This window comes from Aythya ferina (genome assembly GCF_964211825.1).
Source record: "Aythya ferina genome assembly, chromosome: 26".
Taxonomy (NCBI): Eukaryota; Metazoa; Chordata; class Aves; order Anseriformes; family Anatidae; genus Aythya; species Aythya ferina.
This window is the reverse complement of record NC_140324.1, coordinates 2,581,840-2,599,560: the sequence shown is the minus strand read 5'-3', so window position 1 is coordinate 2,599,560 and position 17,721 is coordinate 2,581,840. Positions and strand designations below refer to the sequence as shown.

The 17,721-nt window shown below is 42.6% G+C and overlaps 1 protein-coding gene across 2 annotated transcripts in view; it reads left to right on the top strand.

The window, feature by feature from the left end:
* Positions 1 to 1,324: 1,324 nt before the first annotated feature.
* Positions 1,325 to 17,721, top strand: part of RANBP3 (RAN binding protein 3) — a 42,948-nt gene continuing 26,551 nt past the window's right edge. Inside the window, exons 1-2 of one of the 2 annotated variants that reach the window (XM_084498692.1) lie at positions 1,325 to 1,431; positions 12,324 to 12,379. In XM_084498692.1, the coding sequence (XP_084354818.1) occupies positions 1,410 to 1,431; positions 12,324 to 12,379 (78 nt within the window). In that variant the 5' untranslated portion in view covers positions 1,325 to 1,409. Of the gene's footprint in view, positions 1,432 to 12,010; positions 12,095 to 12,323; positions 12,380 to 17,721 lie in introns of those variants that run through there. The other variant, XM_084498693.1, reaches the window with a different exon arrangement.

The window sequence follows — 17,721 nt, the reverse complement described above, 5'->3', positions numbered from 1 at the left end:
ACAAGTCCACAGGACCTGATGAGATACATCATCATATCCCTCATGGGTCCTACGGGAACTGGGAGATGTAGTTGCTAAGCTGTCCATCCTATCTGAGAAGCTGTGGCAGTTCAGTGAAGTTCCCACTGACTGGAAGAGGGGAAACATAACCTCCAGTTTTAAAAAGTAAGACCTGGGGAACCCATTTGTAAAAGGAAGACCTGGAGAACTACAGGCCAGTCAGTCTCACCTCTGTGCCTGGCAAGACCATTAAGCTGATCCTCCTGGAAACTGTGCTAAGGGACATAGAATATATGGAGGTGATTGGTGACAGCCAATCTTGAGTATTTCTGATCTACAGAAAAGTTTCAGTGATTACTAACAACTGACTGAATTAGACAGATATCCTATAACTTTTCTAAACTAGCACCATTCATTTATTTTTACCAACTTTTGCCAGTTCTGCTGTCATATTCCTGGCTGAAAAATTTCCCAGCAACTACACTGGATGGTTTGTATACAGGGTACGTTGAATAGAGATCAGGAGCCAGCTGTTTGGATTCTGCTTTATGCTTGTGATACCTTCAAATGATCAGGATCTATGAATGTGGTTGTTACATTGTGCAACCACACTGGAAAAATATGTTAAGGGTATGAGTAAAGTAGCATAACGCCAGATGTCTCCCTCTGAACTAGTTTTTGCTATTGGGTCCCTACCTTTGGAGTGGAGACCTAGTCAATGCCACATTAACAAGTAGGTTTAGAATCCACAGAGAGTTAAAAAATGATTTTGGGGATGGAGAAAAAGCCTTCTAAGAAACAAATTATTTTAATTCTTCAGTCTGTGGCATGGCTATGGCAGATGCAGACAAGGATCATAAAGTCAAACCTAAACACAGAACTTATGCCCAGCAAATCCCACAAGACCAAAACTGTGGAGCACTACTGAAAGGAGTAACAGGAATTAAAAAGCCATTTAACTCTGGAGTGAACTTCGGAACCCTGCAGCCACAGGAAGCCACGGAGGCTGACTGGAGGGGAAAAGAAATATTCACGGCCAGCCAGCCAGCCCTGAAGGACTGCGGGTGCCTAAGGACGACAAGTGCAGGACGCTAAGAGACAGCCCCACACACCGCAACCTCCCCCTCCACCAACGACCCCACACTGACGGCTCTGAGGCGGCCGCCACACTTTAGGCACCCCCCGCACCCCCACACTGCGCACGCGCGGCAGCGCCCGGCACCCGGTAACCACCCCTCCGCCATCATCCCCCCCCCCGTTCTCCCCGTTCTCCCCGCCCGCCCAGCGGCGCACGCGCGCTGCCGCCGCGAGCCGGCCGTGAGGTAGCGCAGGCGCCGCCAGGCGGGGCCGGCGGGCAGTGGAGGCCGCCCGGCTGCGCGATGCATCTTGGGCGTGACTGAGGAAGTAAAATGGCGGACCTAGCGAACGAAGGTAGGCGGGCGCTGGCGCTGCGCAGCGATGCCGGCCGCGGGCCCGTCACCGCTTCCCCCGCCGGTTTGGTTCTCACCGCGGGGCCGCCGCGCTCCCGGCTCCCTCCTCCGCGCCCTGCTCCCGGCGGGGGGTGTGGGTGCGCCCCGGCGGCGGGCCTGCCCTCGGAAGTGCCCCCTCCCCGCGGCCTCTCCGTGCCCCGGCCCCCCCCCCCCCCGGCGGGGCGAGCGGCCCGGACAAAGGGAGCGCCCGGCCGGGCCGCCCGCTGCGCCCCGTGAGGCGGCGCCGGCGGCTGCCTCCCGCCGGGTCCCAGCTCCCGGCTCCCGCACTTCCTGCGCGCAGCGGCCGTGCCCCGGGGCCCCCGCGCCGCTCCTCGGGGCCGCCGTCCGCAGCCTGCGGGTGTTCGCAGCGCTCCCTCGGCTGCCGCGCTCGTTAATCCTTCCCCCGGCAAAAGGGGGTGATCGAGGCGGCTGGGGGGCGCTAGGCGAAGTGGAATAGTTTTGTTTATTTTTAGCTGGAGTGTCTCTGAAATAAAGAATTCCTCTTTTTCTCGGCAGAAGTCTAGGGTAAGCTGGGCTGCGCCGGTGTAGGTTTTGAGGGTTCTGCTCCGAGCTGTGCAGGCTTGGTTAACTGACAGCGGGCACCAGCAGCGTGTGTTTGAGAGTAACTCCCCTTGAACTCTCAGTAAAACCAAGTTTGTTCTCAACCGTCCATTTCTCGTTATTTTTCTTGGGCTAACAGAGGGGGTGAATCTCTGTAGGAGGCAAATGAAAACATGCATAGCCCCTTCTGTCAAGAATTTTTCTGATACCTGAAATTGCGTTTCAGTTATAATTATGCTTCTGATATTAAACACCAGGAAGCAGATATCTGTTGTAGGTGTAGCTTTTGAAGAGGAATCCTACCAGCAGCTAACCACATAATTACACTGAAGTTATTTGACAAATCCTCTGATGCAGCATGTCTGGAGCTGCTGGCTCCCAAACTGAAGATGTGCTGTCAGTGCACAGAGAGGCACGATAAATAGTTTTGATGGCTGTAGTACATAGTCAAATATGTACTGATTTTTGGTGAGAAATTTGCTGATGGTATGTAAAACCTTGTAATAAATTTTGATGGCTTGTTGCATTTTTTAGCACCCAAAGTTTGGGAATGGCTATCTTAATTCATGCAAGTCCCTCACTTTACCTTCTAGTAGGAAATAGCTGAAAGGTGAATTCTAAATTACCAGTGTTCATTACATCATTTGATGCTGACTTATCTTGTGTTGCTATTCTTATCTCTGTATTTCTGCAGAATCTTGTACACTTTCTGTGGTGGAAAAAAAAATCCCAATCTGTTCTTTTTCATCTTTCTCTTTTTCCCCTTCAGACCCTTTCCTGACTCCAGTGATTTCCCTCACTTGCTAATCTCGTTAGTTTGTGCTTGCATCTCCTTCCAGAGTTGCCGTCTTCATTCGTCCCTTTTGTCTGTCTTCTCTCAATAAGAACGGGATTTAAACTGCCTTAAAGTTAAGCAAGATCACCTCTGAACTATAGGCTGTTCAGCTCATTCTGATGTCATTGTATGGTGTTAGTTTTCTTTCCTCCAGTTCCACTTTTGAGGTATCCGTTCTTGGTATAGCGGAGCAAATACATGTACTTTCTGGAACTGGTGGCTGCTGGAAGTCAGTGGATTCTGTGATCTTTCTACTTGCATTGTTTGCTGTCTCTGATACTGCAGCAATACTCTCAGGTGACTTTGACCATTTTCTCCTCATTCTAACACGTATCAGTGTTTAATTTTTCCAGGACCGTAGGTAAATGTTTTCTTTCCCCATACTGTATATTTTCACTGAACATAAGTAATGACTATTTCAGTACTGTTAATTATTTGATCTTATACTTTTTATTGATCTTCTTTTAAGTGTTTGATAGCTAAATGTTCATGTTCACAAACCAAGCATGGTTAAAACAAAGCTCTTAACATTCCTTAATCTTGATTGGTTTGTACAGCAGTGCTGTCTCAATCATACTTCGTTATGAAGTGCAAAGCTAATTATTCCTTGACACATAATAGGCACAAGTACGTAGAAGGTGGTTTCAGTCATTTTTGCGGAATGTTTTTGCTTAGCATGCTTAAGCAATAGCTCTTCTTGTTGGTTCATGCAAGTGAAACTCACTTGGGATCTTATCGGTCTGGTTACTGCAACAAACCTTCTTCTGGCCTTGAGAAGTGCCATTTCGTTTTGCTCATATCCTTACAGCTCACTCATGCGTAGCATTTTTAACCTGTCACTTTTATCATGGCACTCCTTTGTTTCAATTCATTCATTCTTTTCCAGGAGTAAGTAGATTTGTTACTTTTACTTCTAGGTGCTGACTGCTCTTCTCTTACTCTATTGTCTATCTTAAACCACCACTGAGATGTCAGTAGTCTCCAAGTAACCATTCAATGTCCTCAAAGTCTTCAAACTGTTCTCATGGACAGTCTTTCTGTGATGCATTTCTTGATAGCTCCAGTATTCTCAGAACTACTTAATTGTCCTCAATCTAATTGTTCAATGTTTTTTTTTCCCATTCACTTATCTTTCCTTCTTTTTCTCTGAAGCTGCACCTGGTGAAACCACTGGTGAAGCTGATGATTATGGAGCTAATGAGGAGGAAGAAGGAAGAGTTCTCCAGCTGTTTAAAGTTTGATTGACTTTATCACAAAGACTTAGTGAGATTGAGATACAGGCTTTGGGGATTGGCACCTTGACTGTTGATTTGATTTATACCATCACTGAAAACCAGGATTTTGAAATAGTATTCACAATTGTTATTGTCACTATTGTATAAAGTAGTTATCGAATGGTATTAGAAATTTCCTCTGAAGTCTTTGGTATGATCTTCTTTCTACATCAGTATTCTAGCCAGATCGCATCTTAAAATTGGCACTTCACATCCATGAGTCTGTCAGTGTTGTATGACGGAGAACTAGAAAACTGTCAGGCGTATATTCACATAAACCTGAATGCTCTTCTCGTTAACTCGCTGTTAATAGACAACTACTAATTGGTATATAACTTGTTTCTGAAGCTGCTCTTTAGGTGATAGGATCTCTTCATGGTGAGCGTGAATTACTTTATTTCCTTTCAGTTGTTGAAGAGGTACAGGTTTTTTTCATGGCTAACACTTGATGACTTCCTTTACATTTCCCGTTCAGTAGGTGCTTCTGTGTCAGTTCTTCCCTCCAGCTCTACATTTGGAGAGAGGGAGGTCTTCTACTTTGAGGGCAAAGCCTGGCATTTGCTACTGTCTCTAAACCTTACAGACTCTTTGAGCAGTATCTTCCCCTCCTTGGTAATTTTCTTCACTAACGGATACAAAGTTAGACTGAATGATTTGTTTGTTGTTGGGATTTTTTTTTTTTTTGAGATGTGCTAATAACTCACATCCAAATGCCACAAACTAGCATTTAGTTTACAAGACAGAACTGTCAACATACATTAAAAATTTGTTGTTAGCACTTTTCAGAGTTCTTTATAGATATCTACACTGCAGAGTAATTGGCTGCCTCATGGTTTTCTTCTTCCTACCAGCTGAAATTAAGCTACTTTTTTTTTTCCATTTCTGACTTGTAGCATTTGCTTTGTGTGAAGTGCCTGTGCTGAAATAGTAAAATGACCTAATGCAGAGGGTAATTTATTAATGCGACAAGGGTGCAGGAAACAAAACAACACATACTCTGCAAACACAAAAGGTTTGCGCTTCAAATATGATCTAAAATTTCTTTTCGTCTTAAATATGTAAAAAGCATTCCACATTCCCATGCCAGCTGTGGAAGTACTACCTAGAAGTAGCCTTGTTCATGTTACAGAAGACAAAATAAATGGTTTGAAGATGAACCAAGTCATCAGATGTTTTAATTCATAACAAGCAATTTATTAGAGTTTTGAAAGTGAGGCAGAAGCATCTTTTTTTCTTTTTTTTTTCTCCCTCCTGTTGTCAGTTATATTTGCTATGACATCATTTGTGAAGTCTGGATGTAAGTGATCTAATGACATTAGGTATGATTGGACTTTTCTTGTGGGGTCACTTTCAGTGATCAGCTGCTGGCTTGGTCGCTTGCTCATTGCTTTCAGTCTAGTCATAGCTATTGGGAGAGACAGGAGTCTTGTTTTGGTATCAGCCCCTTTTATAAAGCTACAAACGCCTGTTTGTCTCTTTTTTAATTTATATATTATCTTTCTGACATGATTACTCTGCTTCTCATAACTTAAGTAGTATTAAGGTGAAAGAACATTTTTTGCTATCTGAACTGCTCAAGTAAGCATAATTAAATTTAACCTTGAGCTTAATTTTTTATCTTCCTTTCATTCAACCTTTAGTCAAAGGAACTTGTCTTTCTACTTTGAGTTGGCACCCATCACAATCAGAAGGTTACTCCTGAGTTCACAGTGGTTGGAACTTCCTGCATGCAGGCTGTAAATCAGCACCTACAGAAAAGCATTTTTTTTTCTTAACATGCAATTTCTTTTTTTCTTTAAGACAGAAAGTCCCTAAACTTGAAACAAATTTAGTAGCCTCAGTGATTCTATGTTTGATTGCATTCAGCATAACCTTTTTTAAGCAAGGAACAAATGATTTTAGTGAGTACTGTTTTTTAAATATATATTTGTTTTATGAAACCGTATTATATCAGGGAATGTTGGAAAGACATTTGTCTTTGTAAAATTGCAGAGCTGTGTTTTTATCTGATTCCACATACAAGTTTATTCCTTAAAGGAATGGAAGCAGTCTGCGTGTGTAGTTGTTCGCAAATCAAACATTTTCTGTTTGCCTGCATGCTTCCTTCCATAATGTTTTTTTTTCCTTCTTCTTAATAAGCTATTGCCATCTAATATTCTATGACTGGCACAGTTTTTGTCACTACCACTTCTTTTTTTTTTTTTTTCTTCCAGAATGTAGTATAAAGCAAACACATGCAGTTCTTTTCCAGGATTGATACCATGCAGGCTTGTATACATGTAGGATTCAGCCGCTATTTCATAGCTGTGTTTTGACTGGTACCAAAGCAAACAGGAAGAACAGCTTGTGTGATAAGGAAGGCAGAATATGCTGAGAAAATGCTTACAATCCATATATCCAACACTTTGTTCTGTTTATAACTAATAGGCTTTTTTTATTGCCTATTGTTTTTATTTTTTGAATATTTTTATTGGTACTTATTTTACCAAAATCTTACAGAATCGTAAAGAAAACCTTCTGTGGCATTTAAATAGGCCTTTTACCTTGTATCCTCAGCAATATTGTAGTACTGCAGTTAGTGTGAAGGAACAAGATGAGTTTTTCTTCAAATCCTATCAGGGTGTCAAAATGTTGGTGCTTCTCCCCTCCCTAGGCACTCTTTTCATTCTCCCTTCTTTTATGTCATTCTTTTTTTGATGAATATTTGTCACCCAGCTTTACTGTTTATTTCTGTCTTGGTTTTACCTCGTTTTGGTGTGCTCCCACCAAGCTGAGCTGGAAAGGATAGGTTCTGCTTGGGAAGAGCTAAGCAGGTGTGCGTGGCTAGGTGCTGTGGCAGCTGCTGCAAATGGAAGTCTTTAGAAGAAATGATATCGATCCTATGAGCTGTTGAAGCTCCTTATGTTTTTCTTAAAAGATGAGAAGATGACGTACTAGTAGTGTTCTTGGTGATTGCTGGTATGTTTTACAGTGGTGTAAGGATGTAAGGGAGGAATCGTTTGTGGGAAAGAAAATACCTCATTAGGACAGTTGGTCTATGTTGGAAAAAGCAGACCAGTTTGGGGACATACATGCTTGTCTTCAGATCTGAACTAAAGGTAGTTACCTTGATAACTACATAATTTGAGAACCAAGCGGGTCAGTGATTAACTTGGTTATGTTAATCAGTTCAACCATCCTGGAGAAAGGCAGTTGGTAATTCTGAGTCTAGAAGAAAGCATAAGTAAGAGAGGAATGGGTAAGGCTGTGCGCTGCTGCCCAGAAGATTTAGTTTAACTCTTCTTTACAACGCGGAGTGCGTTGAGGTGGAAACTGGAGAAATGGAAGTGAGTTGTAACGTGTCCTTGAAAATCAGTGTCTGTGTTCACTGGACTTTTGGAATGGTACTGCTGGGCTTTTTAATAAAAGAGTTACATCTTTCCCCTAAGGAACAGGTTTTAGGAGATCAGAGGTGGAGTGGGTATTTCCTGGGAAATGCTCTTTCACCACCCAATGCATGCTTAATGTTTTAGACTTCAGGGGAAGTACATCATGTTTTCAGATAACTGTTTTTTTCTTTCTGTTGATTGTGTGTATCAGTTGATTGACTACCATGTGTTCCTGGTGTCTGCAACCACAGTGTCAAAATATTAAGTAGAACATACACAGGAAAAAGCTGATGTAGAAAGATACCCCCCAAAGAACCCTTCCCCTTTGTACTGCCTTCAGTCTCAGTAACATCAGAAGAAAATGTACCAATGTTTCCTTGAGTGGAACTAGCCTGTGCTTCAGGAATGGGCAGCAATTTCAAACAGGTCAGCAAATCCTTGCTTCAACAGAAATATCCAAAATTCCTAGATTTTCATAGCTGTACTGCCCAGACTGTAATGAACCCCAGAAGCCTCTGGAGAGCTGGGAGTGGAAGTGAACTCTTACCGGGCAGCTGGTAAGGATGGACACCTAGATCCTGGTGAGGGGCTCTCTAAGACAGCTCTCAGGATCTATTCCTCAGTGCTACCTCCCAGGAAATATCCTCTGGAGTATGTCTGGGAGCTAAAATTCAGAAATAGCCTTAGATATTAAGAATTGCAGGTACAACAAATACAGTTTTTATAGTGCATTGCAGTTCATGTGTTGGTCTACCCCTCAGCTTTTAATAGATAACAGTTTACCACACTGAATCTGTTTCATGAATTGACAACCTAATTGTCCTTAGCCATTTAACACTTACTCATGGTTCATAGCTATTATCTACTTTTTGTCTCAGGTTATATGTTATGAGTTGAAGTCAAGGCACTTTCAGGGGAGTTTTAGGTTAGATGTTAGGAAGAACTTCTTCACTGAAAGGGTTGTGAGGCACTGGAACAGGCTGCCCAGGGAAGTGGTGGAGTCACCATCCCTGGAAGTCTTCAAAAGATGTTTCGATGTAGAGCTTAGGGATATGGTTTAGTGGAGGGCTGTTAGCGTTAGGTTGGAGGTTGGACTCGATGACCTTGAGGTCTCTTCCAACCTAGGAAATTCTGTGATTCTGTGATTCTGTGATTCACTTGTTCTCAACTTGTACGCATTTCTTTTGCCTGTGTTACAAGTTTCTGTGTAGTCAGGCGCTGTTGTACCTTTAAATGGTAAATTTAGAAAAGGTTTGCAATGCTGTGGTTCTTAGGTTTAAAAGATGAAATCACCTTGTCATGAGCTTGCTACAGTGGTGCTGGTGAGGAATTCGGAGTTGTTACCATGACTTAGGGTCTGGGCTTCTAACATTTCAAAGTTTCGTTTGGGTGACCGAGATGGGAAGGGGCCTGGGTTGCGTGACACTTTGTGGCTGAAGGAACTGGGATTTTCCATCCTAGAAAAGGGAAAGCTTCAGAGAGCCACATTTGGAGCTTTCCACAGTCTACATGGAGGTTATCAGAAAGAGGCAGGCTTTTCACAATGGCGTATGTTGATAAGATGTAAGTCATCAATTGAGAGAGATTGGTTCTGTCCTCTTTAATGAAAAGCAATATGGAAGGGGACCTGGGTACAGGGAAAGCAGTAAATACTAGAGCTCATTAATACAGCAGAGAAATGCATTCCAAAAACATACTTAGGAATCAGAGCAGAAAGTTGAAGCCAGACATTTGAATGGGAAATTAGACGCTGCAGCGTTTTTTTTCCTTTTTTTTTTTTTTTTTTTATACAAGTGAGGTAACAAATGATCAATGGTAACAAAGCTTTTCTTCTAATGTCTTCAAGAATGAATGCCTTTGCTGAAAATGTTTCCTCAAAACTTTAAGGCTCAGGAAAATACGCAATGGCTTGGTATGAAGGTCAGATTAGATGACCTAGCAATCCTTGCTTACTGTGGGCTAGAATTAGGCAAACGCTTCTCCAGCCTTGTGGTTGCATTGCAGACTTAAGGACACGATGAACAAGAGAAAAGATGACCTTTATACAGCTCCCCTTACTTTTTTTTTCCTATATAAAGATCTCTTGTGCTTCTCAAAGAAGTAAGTCTGCAAGAGAAACAATGATCATTTCTATAAAGGCTTCATGTATATGCACCAGAAACTGACTGAAGATCATGCGGTTGTCACTGAAGTGTGCAGTGGCAGTCAACCTCTAAAAAATTAATGCTGATTTAGTGGAAGTAATTTTCTGAAAGTATTCTCTGCTAAACAGCACATCCATTGTGTAACGGTGCAGCAGCGCATGCACACATCCTCGGCAGTGCTGTAAGTTTAGGATCCACAGTAAGGAGTGTGCCTGGTTAAGCCATGGGATAGTTGGTAGCAGCGACTGCCTGCTGTAGTGCCCTTGTTCCTGCCGGCTGCCAGCTTGTCCGGTGTCTCACAAGCAGCGAGGAACAGGGAGCTTTCTAAACCTCCAGCTTGGAGGATGGCGTTCCTTCAGTACCTAGAAACTCCCTTATCTTGCACACGTCTGATGTCTCCTTCCACCTTCACTAACGGATCTCACCGCAGTTTTTCACTAGCTCCTTTTCCCAGCTTTATTTGCTGTAGCTGGGCACAATCTGCAATACTTGATTTTCTTTTCTTTTTTCTTTGGTTCCTCCAGCCAGTCATCTTTATTTGTGAGTTTTCTGCTCTTGGCATCCCTGTACCTTTCTTTGAGGACTGTGTTTTCTGTCACCAGACCCTGTCTCTTATTTTGTCCTGTTCCTTTGCCTCATCTTTGGCTCCCTGCTGTAGCCTTTTGCCAGCCAGCCAGTGTTTCCTCTGGCCTTTGCATGGCTGAGTCTGTTTTTGTTTGTTTGTTTCATTTTGTTTTTACTGTTTGCTTTCTTCTGCCTCAGGGCTTTGATCCCGTATTAAGTACTAAATAGACAAGTAGCTGCTTTCTGTTTGATCCTCTGTGGTATCTCTGGAACTCGGTACAGGAGTCTCGGGTATGTCTTGCACTACACAATTGAGTCCTGATTTCAGGCAGCTCTCCAAAAGGGAAGAGCACTAATACAGGATATTATTGACTGGGTGGGTGGTCTTAGATAAAACTAGTTGGGTACAATGCGTGCTAGTCACTGCTGTAACTTCCTCATTAATGAATATTAAACTAGACCAAATGTGGTAGAAAAAATAAAATGAAAATCTTTTTGAAGTAAAGTGTTAAAAGCTCGCCCCCCTGCACGGGGAACCTCCCCCAGACAGGTTATAGGGAGGCCAGAGGAATTAAAGAGGAGCCCTGGCTTCTATGGATGCAGGTGTTCCTTCAGAGTAATTTGAAGACCCCGTTCCCTTTCAGCAGACTCTACTTTTAGGACAAGGATAGCAGTTAAGTTTGTCTGACTGTAGATTACTTTTGATTTTTGAAATAGCTTGTCTGCATTGCTCTCATTAATAAGCATTTTTAAGATTCAGCGCTGTGTTGTGGGTAGAATTGCCAGAGACCTTAGAAAACAAAGGAAAAAGAGCAGGACAAAGGCTGTAATAATGGTCTTCATTTCATGGCTGCTTTACCTTTTGTCGAACACTGATCTTGCAAAGTCAGTCTTTGCTGAGTTGTCCCTCTGGGTGAGACTCACAGGAGGGTGGAAAGTCCACCCTCCCAAATAAGTGCACGGAGTTCTTAGAAATTTTTTTGTGTGTGTGTGCTTGCCAGGTAAAGGTTCATTTCTTAACCTCAACCAATCTAATAGCTAGCAGTTCCCTGAAAAATCTCATCCCTTTTTTCTTCTATTCTGTGTATTCCTGCACTGACCCAACTGACGTATGGAGAATTTTGTGATCCTGTCCTTTTTTCAGAGCGAGGTAATTCTTGTTGGTTTTTATTTCTTTTTTGTGGTATCTTTTCAAGTCCAAAAAGATTTACAGTCAGTTTTTATTAAGAGCCTGGTCTTGTTCATAGAACTAAATAATTGCAAAGATGGAACTTCTGCAAAGAAATTAGCCAAAGTACAGCCCTCCCTGAATTCTCATTTCACTGCAGTCTCAATCTGAAGACAGTTTTAAATGTTATACTCACCTTTAGCCCTGCAAACATAGAGGAGGGTTGCTGACTGCATACTGTACGTGCAGTTTGTCTTCAAATGCAACACATGCGCGTGGTATAATTTTGTTGAACTCTGAGGAAAGCTCGCTTCTTGTGATTTCACACCATCCACCCCTTTGTTTTGAGGTCATTAAGGACAGAGGAAGACGTGCACTCATTCCAGAAATTCAGTCTGGACTTGACCAAATGGTGGTATGTTTAGAAAAATGTCCTGCTAATGTTTGAATCTGAACTTCAAGTACATAGCGGACTTGCTTTCTAGTTACATACATGAGGCTGGTGCCTCTGTGATAATACACATGGGATGTTTGGTTTAAATCATGTATCTGTAAACAGTTGCTTTCCTCTACGAAAGCAGAATGTTGGTGTGTACAAAAGTGAACTGTCGTAGTAAAGGGCCTTTTCCTGCTGATGTACCCAAGGATGGTGAAAGTACTGCTTTAACACAGAGAGATCTGCAGAGACAAGGAAACTGATCGAGCTTTCAGGTATCATTTCTGTCAGTTGTATTGCTGTTCTCAAAACACTTCTTCCTATTGAAGATCAAGTGCTTAAGAATAACTACACATTACCAGGAACCAGTCAAACAATTCATGTAACCGAGATTTAACTGGTCTAGAGATTCATTGTCTGTCAAAGCATCATAAAGCGTAACATATTAGTTACTAATTAATGTGGTTGGAAAAACAAAAACAACAACAATTTTTCTTTTTGCAGAAAAACCTGCCATTGCTCCACCTGTCTTTGTATTTCAGAAGGATAAAGCACAGAAGGTAAGGAGATGTTGATAATGTATATTAACTTCTTTGTTCTGTAGCCCTAACTCGTATAACTCATAGTCTGTGGTGAGCAGCCACTTGTGTGTATTTTTCTGACGGTGAAGATGGACAATAGAGCAGTAACACTATTACTGGGTGTAGGGTGAAGAAGCTGCTGCAGTGGTAGTTAGATGTGGATATTCCCCCATTGTAGCCAGTCTTTCACAATAAACTTTCTCAAAACTGCAAATGCTACTTTGAGAGAGACCTTTTTGGAATCACTGGATTGTTATGTTTATCTGCACGATCAGAAAATATCAAATGTTTCAATAGAAATATCAAACTGTTTTGTGGTTTGTAGCTTTTCTTTGGAACAAGATGTGAGTTTTCTCACTTTTTTGGGGGCATATTCATCAGCAGGTGCTTGCTTGAAATCTTTTGTCAGATTAGCAAGGATTAAATCTGCTGTTTTTTTCTAATATTAGCTCATCCAGTTAAATGTATCTTACTGTAAGTACTAGTTTTGAGGTATTCTTTCCAACGAGTCTTCACAGTGACAATTTACATGCAGTTTGGAACGCCGGGAGTAGTAGCGTTAGCACTATCAAGGAGACAGCTCTCAGTCACCCACTGTTGTTTGGACAGTTCTTGAAGTCCCTTCTGTGCTGGTGATTTTTCTCCCTTTTTAAGCTGGCAGTGCTTCCACAGCCTGCTTGGAAATGGTGATCAGAGCATGCAGCCCGAGCAGAGCGATGTGGGGCTGTGTCCTTTCTTCTCTGGCCTCCTTCCCCAGCTGTAAGCCACCAGGTCTTGCACAATCGTGTTGCTTTCTGTGCCATCTGCACAGGGTGCAGACCTGCACACAGCGCATCCCTTCGGGGCCATGCTGTAGGAGCTTGTGTCAGGCTGTGGGATGGATCTGTTGCACTTGGTGTGTTTCAAGAAAATATTCGTAAAGAATCTGAAGGAACTGACAGCTCAATGTCTCTTTGGGCTGGTGGATTGCAGGGAAGGAGGTCTATCATTTCTTCTCCCTAGCTGCCTACACAGATGCTGCAGGTGGTCGCGGTGCTGGGTAGGTGCTGCCTTCAGGACTGCTAAGGCTTGGCCAGAAAGCCGGCCTGGGGGCTGAGCGGAGCGACTGCATGGAGATTTGTAGTGGAGCCAAGCAACTTGACCTCACGCTGGAGAGAAATGAGTTAAGAACTGATCTAAGTACTGTGTCATGTTGATATAATCGGACCTCCTGAGAAGGGGTGAGCCATGGTCTGCATGGCTGTGGAGGAGCCCTGGTCTGCTGGGGAGCTAAGCTCATTCCTTGAAGGAGGTCATTCAGACCCCACCAGTGGCATCTGTCAGGTGGTGGCTGATTTCCAAACTGTAAACACATCTAGTAACAAATACATTTATGTTAAGCTGTGTAAACGTGTGGAGATGTACAATTTTCTTAAGGGGAGTTAATGATCACTTTAGTAGCTTACACTGTGTGCAACTGAGACTGGAATAGAGCAACAGAAGCATTGGTGCTGTGCTGTGTGCTGCTTTGTAAGTGGAGGGCCAAAGCCTGCTTGGTGCTTGTTCCAGTAGCCATCCTTTGTGGAGCTGGTAGGTCAGCAATACAGTCAGGCTGTGGTGCTGGCAGCCAAAAGCAACAGCCGCTTAATACGTGCTGAATTTATCAGAACCCAACATTCAGGCCAGCTGAGTGTCTCTAACTTTAATCAAGAAGTGGTGTTCGGGCTACATGCTGGTTAAGGCCTTTCACTGTATTTTTGAAAGGATTGATAGCCCTGTAAGTGTTACAGTTACCAGCAGACTACCTTCTGTGTGAGGTGTTTGGGTAAGTGAATTGCCTTCCACAAGAGCTGATGGTTAGTAAAGCTAACAAGAAAATCTGTTAAGAGGAGTTTTTCCCAGGATAACATTTAGAAAAGAATGAGATAGTGAAACGACATATTCTACAAGTGTGTTGTTTGTCAGCTATCTAAATCATAATTTCCATTTAGCAAGATATCTGTGTGGTCAAGTTGGCTTTCATCCAGAGCTGTAAACAAAGTCTTCATGGAGGCTTTTCAGTGCCAATACAGCGATCTGACGGTGAGCTGAGAGCGAGGAGGAGGCACTGCATTGTATATTCAAGTTAAGTTTTTGCTGTCCATGATGAACGTTGAGATGTTTGTCTAGTGCTCTCCTCCATCAAACAGGACATCCTGAGCAGAATTTTTTTCTGGCAGTGTCTACAAGCTGGGTTGATATTATTCAGTGGTTTTCCGGAGCTAACGTTGTCTACGATTAAGTTAAGGAATATTTTTCTCTCTACCTAAGTTTGTTTTTTGAAGGTGTCAGACATCTATTTCTTTGTTAGCAGTTGCAAAAGATTCAGCATGCTGCAGAACAAAATGCATGCTAGTCTGTAAAGTAATTTTGGAATTGTTTTTCCAAATAAATGTGTATACAGTTTAGTGAAGCATCAGATGTGCAGCTTGTCGTGTTTATTTAGAGGGGATACAAAGTGGTGGTTCAGAGTAATGTCTCTAACTTTCAATAAGGAGATTCTGGTTGTTTCAAAGTTAAAAATATAGGATTTGCGTATCTGTTCTGATTTGTATTATAATAGTTAATGGCGGATGTAAAGCTGGATGCCCATGACTAGTCCATAATTATTTCTAAGTCTTCTTGCTTCATAAGACAGTTACTTGCTCTTCCGAAGCAGGGCAGTAATGGCTTTTTACAATTACTCTGGATGCTCCAAGGAGCTGGAACAAATAACAGACCAGGTATCATACAATCACAGAATGGCTTGGGTTGGAAGGGACATTAAAGACCATTTAGTCCCAATCCCTGCCATAGGCCCAGACACTACCCACTAGATCACATTTCCCAGGGCCTCATCTAACCTGGTCTTGAACACCTCCACATATGTTTGTTTGAAAATCTAATTGAGTGTAGTGGTGGTGTATCTACTTATTGGTATGTGGCCTTGTGTCTTACTGCTCTTCTTGTGTCATGTTCTGAATTCTAACCTCATTGTTTTTTTTCAGTTGTCTAGTTCAGGCATGCTGTTCCCCCCTGCCCCCTCTTGTTGAAGTGCTGTAACTGCTGAGCTGCATTTTCAGATCCGTGTTTTCAGGTCCTTTCAGAGTTTCTGTTTTGGACTTGTTCCTTTCACACATTGCTGTTTCCTCAGTTTCCACATTTGTTGAATGAGTCTGTATTTTAATTATTCTTACCTCTTTGTCTCCTTATAAAGTTTTTTACAGTGTTCCCTCAGCTTCATATCTGAACGATGGTGACCATATACATTGCTTGTTTCTTTTACACTGCTAGTCAGAGCTGCTGGTGCTGGCACTAGTTGGAAAATTGCCTCAGCTTATGAAGACTTAAAAGACTCTGGACTTACTGAGACCAGAAAGCACCATAAAGTCCTAACCTCATTATGCTGATCATAGAATATTACTGTTATTCTGTTGTCTGTACCAATAACTTACAGAATCAAGGAATCATTAAGGTTGGAAAAGCCCTCCAAGATCATCTGGTCCAACCATCCCCCTAACACCAACATCACCCACTAAACCACGTCCCCAAGCGCCAGGTCCAACCTTTCCTTGAACACCCCCAGGGACGGTGACTCCACCACCTCCTTGGGCAACTCGTCCCAATGCCTGACTGCTCTTTCTGAGAAGAAATGTCTCCTCATTTCCAAGCTAAGAAACAGTTTCCAAGAAATATTTTGTCCAAAAATGCTTTTACAGTACCGTCCCTTGTTCTGCAAGTATGTGCTATGAACATCTTAAAGACATTGGTTGCGAATACTACAAAAGGTAGACGCTCTGTTCAGATTTTCAGAATAAGTTTGCACTTTAAAATAGGCCAGTATTGCACATGGCCTGTAGCTTGTTCTCTTCCCCCCACCAGTCTGGGCTGGGTAAGGTGGTAGAAGATAAAAATGAACACTGCTTCTAGCTTGTTATGTGCCTGGTGTTGGTCAGTGTGCTCTAGGGGTGAAGTGCTAGTGGTGAGCTGTTAAGGATGGCTCTGAAGGAAGGTAAGTTGTGTGATGTTTGCTTGGATCATGGCTCATACCTGAATGGTACTGCAAGATGATGCAGAGTTAAAGGGGTAAATGACACCTGGGTCATAAAGGTAGGGGGTTAGTTGTGCAGTGAACAATGATTTTCATCCCTAAGTTGTTAAATCTGTTGCTGAGGTCTTAGCTGTGGAGTGTTAGAAGATGTGGTGTCGAAAAGGTGACGTAGGCTGGTGGCATTCGCATGTAGTCCAGAGAGCAAGGTCATGTGTCTGAGCTTAAAAAAGAGAAAGTTGTGTTAGTGCACAACGCAGTAAGGGATGGGTTGAAGTCCTGATTTGATTAAAGTGACTTGGGTATGTCTGGGTTTTGGTGGTTTGAGGAACTGGGTGATTAGAAGATGTTTGCGTGCTGGGGTATGATTGGTAGGGTTTGGATGGTGGCAGAGAAAGAAATGTGGAAAAAGTAACTTTTACAGGGGAGAGGCAACAATATCATTTTACAGACAGCCTTGGCAGCGTCAGCATAGCTAGTCAGAGGTTTCTTGGGGAGAGTGAGTTGAACGGTGTTGGAAGTCAACAGGATATTTAAAATTAAGGGCTCATTGTGAATATGTTGCTACACTGCTGCACTTAAAAGAATAATTGTAGATGTTTTAGGACAGTTGTATGTGGCAGAGATTAGAGGGATATTGAGAGGCTGATAATGCCAAAGGCTTCTGAGAGTACCAACAAGAGTTGTACAACTCCTGGGCTCTAAGCAGATAAAGATTGCGAAACTGGAAGCCGTACATGGGGCCACTGGGTATGGATGCTAGGCTGGGGAAAGAGTAAAGGAACCATAAATAGCACATAAACATAACTGTGAGTAAAAACAGGCTAAGAGGGTTTGTGCCAGTCTTTATTTAAAAGTGGTATTACTTCCTTGCCTATATTTGATATTCCAGCATCATATTAGTCTGTCTGTTTCTTTGTGTCTCATTTATTTCGTGTAATACAGAGGAGGCCAAACCTCCAAGTAGACTTCTACATATTTGGCCTAGATATGTTATTTTTGTTTATTTTAATAAAATAGATTTTGTTTCATCTGGTTGAGTAAGGTGAGTTGGTGTAAGTGGCTTCCTAGCATCGTTAGTCTCGCTGATGATCCAAAGATCGTCTTAGCATTTAAGAAACAGGAACAGGTTTCTGCCAAGGTCTCCCCAGAGCTGTGCTTCTTAGGACTCTCTAGAGAAGAGAAGGCTCAAGGAGACAGGTTGTCACTGGTATAAAACATTACGGCAAGAAGGAAGAGAAGGAACTGTTCCTTATGAGTGCCAAGGAACTTAGAA